Here is a 5,000-nt window from a genome sequence, read left to right as displayed (position 1 = left end):
CTCGATACATGAAAGTAGAGCGGAATGTATGTTATAAAATAAAAAAATTAAATAAAGTCACGAGAGCATCCAAATTAAATCAATGGGAAAACATGGCATTAGTGATCGAGTAGTTTAAAGCTATTTTAATATTTTAATAATCATTAAAAAAAAACAAACAAACAACATCATAATTTTATTTGTTTTGACATCGAAGAATTCTACCCTTCCATCAGCCAAGACCTTTTAAACAGAGCACTCAACTTTGCCTCAGCTTACGACCACATCACCGACGACGAAAGAAACATAACGGTGACATGCTAAAAATTCGATCCTCATACACAAACAACAACCTCGGTAAAAGAAGGACGACACAATATTTGACGTTACGATGGGCAGCTACGACAGCGCTGAAACGTGCGAGTAAGTAGGAAGTTTCCTTCTTTCTCAATTGCAAAACTTCGACATCAAAATGAAGTTACTGGAGGTCTCAAAATAAATAACTCCGTTAGGTAAATTTACTGATAGCTAGGATAATAAACCAATGAAAACAGATCAGCCAGAGAATTTGATAATTTTTCATTTATTTTAAACCATGCATCACTAGAAACTGCAAATGTGGATACTTAGCTCACAGTAAATTGTATCTCCCACAAACATTCCTGATGATTGATTCAGTGAGGACTTTTGGTTGGCTAAAAAGTTATTTTAACATACTATACGATTTTGCTTCCGTAATGCTGTCTTGGTGAACATTCCTGTAAGAAATCTTTGAATTAAAATTATTAAAATTATTACTGAGATATCTACAATGATATAGTAAGGGGCATCTTCAAAATGTGAAAGAAGAGTTACAAACTGATAGGGTATCACAATAAGCTGGGTGCAAGCAGAATTAAGGAAGTCAGAAAAAGCAAAGCAAAGCAATATCAAAGAGTGAGACTGGATATAGCATAATTTTAATTTTCGCTGAGCTTAAGGGAATATAATGTAATGTGATAATTTATCTATCGTCGATGACATGGAAGGTGGTCGCCCAATCTTCCGAGCATCGAGGTCCACGTGTAAAATGCTCAACAAAAAAAAATTTAAAAAAGAAATAAGTACTAAAATTAGATGAGAATAATACAAAGTATATAAGATAGCAAAATAAAACATAAAATCACACACGTGAGGATCCAAATAGAGTATATAAAAGTACGGACTATGAAAGTAGGCAAGAACGAAAATGTTCAATCAAAATTGTAGGCAGGAGTTACAGAAACACCCTATCAAATAAGTATGAACTAATCTCCTACGAAATTTAGAGGTAGACTTGCTTTGCTTGATTCAGTTATTCAAGTTATATTCAAGTTGAGATACACGCTCTACATTGACACCATTCTTAAGTTATATCCAGTGGTTCTTGGTTTGAACAACCTACGCTTATATTGTTGGGCTATCCGGTTAATCAACTTAAATACAAGAATCAGGGAATATATACAACGTCTTTGCATTAATGCTAAATTAAGCAGATCATCATAAGATCATCAATAATAATAGTAAAGCATAATTAGTCTGTTAATTATCAGAGTATTGCATTTCTGTCAATTGTTTCCTTTAGGAAAAACGGAGAATGGTGTTCATGAGTGTCTCACTATTGTATTTTCTCCATTTAGGGTGAAGGTACTCCTCAACTAATCAACGTGAATTTCTAAGATCCTCTGAAAAGTAATACGGTCGAACCAGCATTAAGGGGGCCCTCTGGTTGAAATCCAACAGTAAAGAAGGTCATAACTAGAACAGTCACAGGATCATAATCATTAATAGCAAACTGCTGAAAATTGGCAGGAGGCAAGTACATGACCCTACCTACCAGCCAACAAGTAAAGTTGACCAGACTTGTTTATTCCTAGTAAATAATAAACAAAAACTCTATCATTTTAAACTATTCTTCTGCCCCCTCAAATTCAAAGCTCAAAATACATCCAATTGGGCTGGTTTTAAGCATCATGGATCTACTTACAAAGCACTACAAACCTATTGAGCAAAATCGGGTTTCAATCATTAATGTTGCCATGGCAACGAATTCATTCCAAGAAAAGATTAACTCCCCAAAACTTCAACACTTTTCAGTCAAACTGAATTTTGCTCAATAGGTTTGTAGTATGTTATGTCTCAAATATTTGTGGCAAATTTGGAGCTGTTAGCACAAATACATCCTGAGAAATTTAAGGGGGCACCCAAATAATCACGAAAAACCCATATTTGCAGGAAATGTGATTTAAAAGGAAATGTTATGGAAACATGGGTTCAAGTTAGCTTTTACAATAAAAACACAGTGTGTTGGTAGAACTGCTTTAAAAGAAATATCCCTAAAGTTATTTTTTGGTCTTCTGAGTAGTTTTCCTCTTTTTGGGTCCATTACAAGGTTCTATTTCTCCAAAAGCTCCAGCTGCATAAGTTACACCCTCGCCACGAATCCTTAGATCTTCATTATGCTGTTTAGCCTGTCTCCTGGCAACTCTGTATTTCTTGTGCTGATCTTGCACTCTCTTCTCTGCTTGTTTAATTCTCTCTGAATCCCTTCTCCTAGCTTCCATTTTGGCAGTATCACTCACAGTGAGCCCAACCTTCTCCATGATAGCATGTTTCATGGAGGCACCACCACTGAAATGTAAGGCAGCTGACGAAGCAGCCAGCTGCACTCTCCTTCTGCCATGCCACTTGTGTTTGGGACATTTGTTCCATACCAGGGAGTTGATGGACTCATTAGCATTCTGGGTATAGCCAGGCAAGCACCTTGCAAGAAGGGCAGAATCTGTGAGCCTGTCATAAATCTTGCAAAGATGTTCCTCAAACACCTTGTCAAGATGGTGTGGCTTGTTAGGGCAAGGGAGCCATGAATTACACCATGAATTTGGTGGACAAAACTGGTGCCTTTCTTTATTGGGTAGCTTCAAGCAGTGGAACAATCCAGCCAGAATCTCAGTTTTCATAGTCTGCACAGCTTGGTCCCTCTCTTCAGTGGTTGTGATTTCTCTTTTTACATTGTTACGAATTGCCTTGCCATAATTCTTTTTCAGTTTTTCTATAGCAGCCTTTGTCAGTCTTCCATTTCTTCCATGCATTGGTTTTCCATCACTCAATTTCACTGAGGATTTTTGAAATTCATACAGTGCTTTTCCAAGTCGCTTTTGAACGTGTCCAATGCAGTCTAATTTCATGACCTGGTCACAGCCTGCAGTTCCAGCCAGGTGATCCTCTTCCCACTTCTTAAAATCTTCTGAAGCTTTCCAGGTAATGTACTCTTGATCATTGTTTTGTAGATTTTCATAATGGTGACGAGTGTCACAGGCACCATAAATGCTCCATATAGAATTATATGCTTTTGAGTCCCCATCAGAAATCATCCATGTGTACCTGATAAAGCCCTGCTCACTTCTTCCCCCTATCCTTTTGGCACATTCCATCTCCATACTTGGGCTGAAGCCTTTATAAGAGCCTTCACAATGATGAATCTGGCACCACTGTTCAAACTGGTCTTCAGTCAGACTTGACTTCTTTTGTGAGCACACACTACAGGTTTTTGAGATAACTTCAAGGTCCAACACTTTGCCAGTTGCAGCAGAAATAACAAATCCAACACAGTGATTGGCAGTATAACCTCGTTTTGACCAGGAGCCATCAAAACTTACAGGGATGCTAATTATCATTTGATCATTAGCATCAGTGATGCATTCTTCTTGTATAGCCTGCATTCTTGCCTCAGCCCTGTTTTTGGCTAGTTGCTCCTCTAATATCTCCTCGTGGGCCTTGAGTAGTGCCTCTTCGTGCTCATACCAAGTTGAGAGTGAAATACTGAATGGCATATTAAGCATTTCACACAGCTTGGCAATTCCCTCTTTTCCAACTCCCATCTCAAATGTGCCATACACTATTCGTCGGTTCAGATCTTTACCTTGAATTGTCCTTGGAGTGGTATCATTGGAGGGGTGATCGCCAGTAGCAAGGAACTCTGTCATGCCACAGTCACACTTGACAAAGACTGAATTGCTCATTCCCATTCTGTTTACAGTGCTCTCTAACACTTCAACTTTACCTAAATGAGAAATTAGAGGAAACGATCTATTAATTTTCTAGTTTAAATCCAGATAAATTAGTGGATCATGGACTTGGTTTCAAATTTTCCGGCATAATAAGTGACACTGTGCAAAAATTTCAACAGGCTCACCTGAGGCACATGGTCCATGAGTATGTACTCTGTTTACAAACTTCCTTAGACTTTCCATTGATACCAGGCAATATCCTTCAGCAATTTCCAGATCATCTGAAATACTTTCATCCGACAGAGACGTATCACTAGCACAAGCGCCGATTTTTCGCGCAGAAACCGGGATTGCAGGCGGTGGAATCATTTCGCTTACCACGTCATCTTCACCGACGAACGTGATATTTACCCTTCGTTCGCTCGTTGCGCTTGCCGCTCTTTTCGCTTGTTTTTGAACTCCTTTAGTAGTAGTAGTAGTAGTAGAAACTTTATTAAAGTGTCAAAAAACCGTCTAGCCAGGGAACGAATCCCTTACTAATTTGGGGACACCAATTAGGGGAGAATATACAAACTAAATACAGTAGTAGATAAAATATCTATAGTTAAGTTATTAAGAGATTTATAGTAAAAACACACAGAAGTCAAAATGAACAAAGGCTACAGCCTGCGCAGCCATCATCTAAAAGTTCACTTATATTGAGTTGGCGTATCTTGCTTTTAAACGACGTTAGGGTTGTGACGTCCCTGATACTCTTGGGTAGTTTTGTCCATAGCTTAGGCCCTAAATATCTAATAGAGTGCTTGCCATAGGTGACTGTCTCATACCTAGGTATAGAGAAATCTGCTTGCCGCAGATTGTAATTACTATTTGGTTCTTTAAAGATGTTACTTATATATGCAGGGCCCAGTTTATGTTTTACTTTATACATAAGTATGCACAGATCCTGTAAGCGACTATTTAGTAGTGTTGGCAGATCTGCCTTCTCTAATA

At 38.2% G+C, this 5,000-nt stretch overlaps 1 protein-coding gene across 1 annotated transcript; it reads right to left on the bottom strand.

The window, feature by feature from the left end:
- Positions 1–1,756: 1,756 nt before the first annotated feature.
- On the bottom strand, positions 1,757–4,938 carry LOC148725225 (uncharacterized). The gene is made up of 3 exons (XM_088731466.1): positions 4,899–4,938; positions 4,193–4,495; positions 1,757–4,060 (listed from the first exon to the last, which is right to left on the bottom strand). The coding sequence occupies exons 1-3, from the start codon at positions 4,936–4,938 to the stop codon at positions 2,340–2,342; spliced, it is 2,064 nt and encodes a 687-aa protein (XP_088587592.1). The 3' UTR covers positions 1,757–2,339.
- Between the last annotated feature and the right edge of the window lie 62 nt (positions 4,939–5,000).

The sequence above is a fragment of the Stylophora pistillata genome, chromosome 8 (genome assembly GCF_964205215.1).
Source record: "Stylophora pistillata chromosome 8, jaStyPist1.2, whole genome shotgun sequence".
Classification (NCBI taxonomy): Eukaryota; Metazoa; Cnidaria; class Anthozoa; order Scleractinia; family Pocilloporidae; genus Stylophora; species Stylophora pistillata.
Note: the sequence above shows the minus strand (reverse complement) of the source record. Positions and strands in the feature narration are given on the sequence as shown.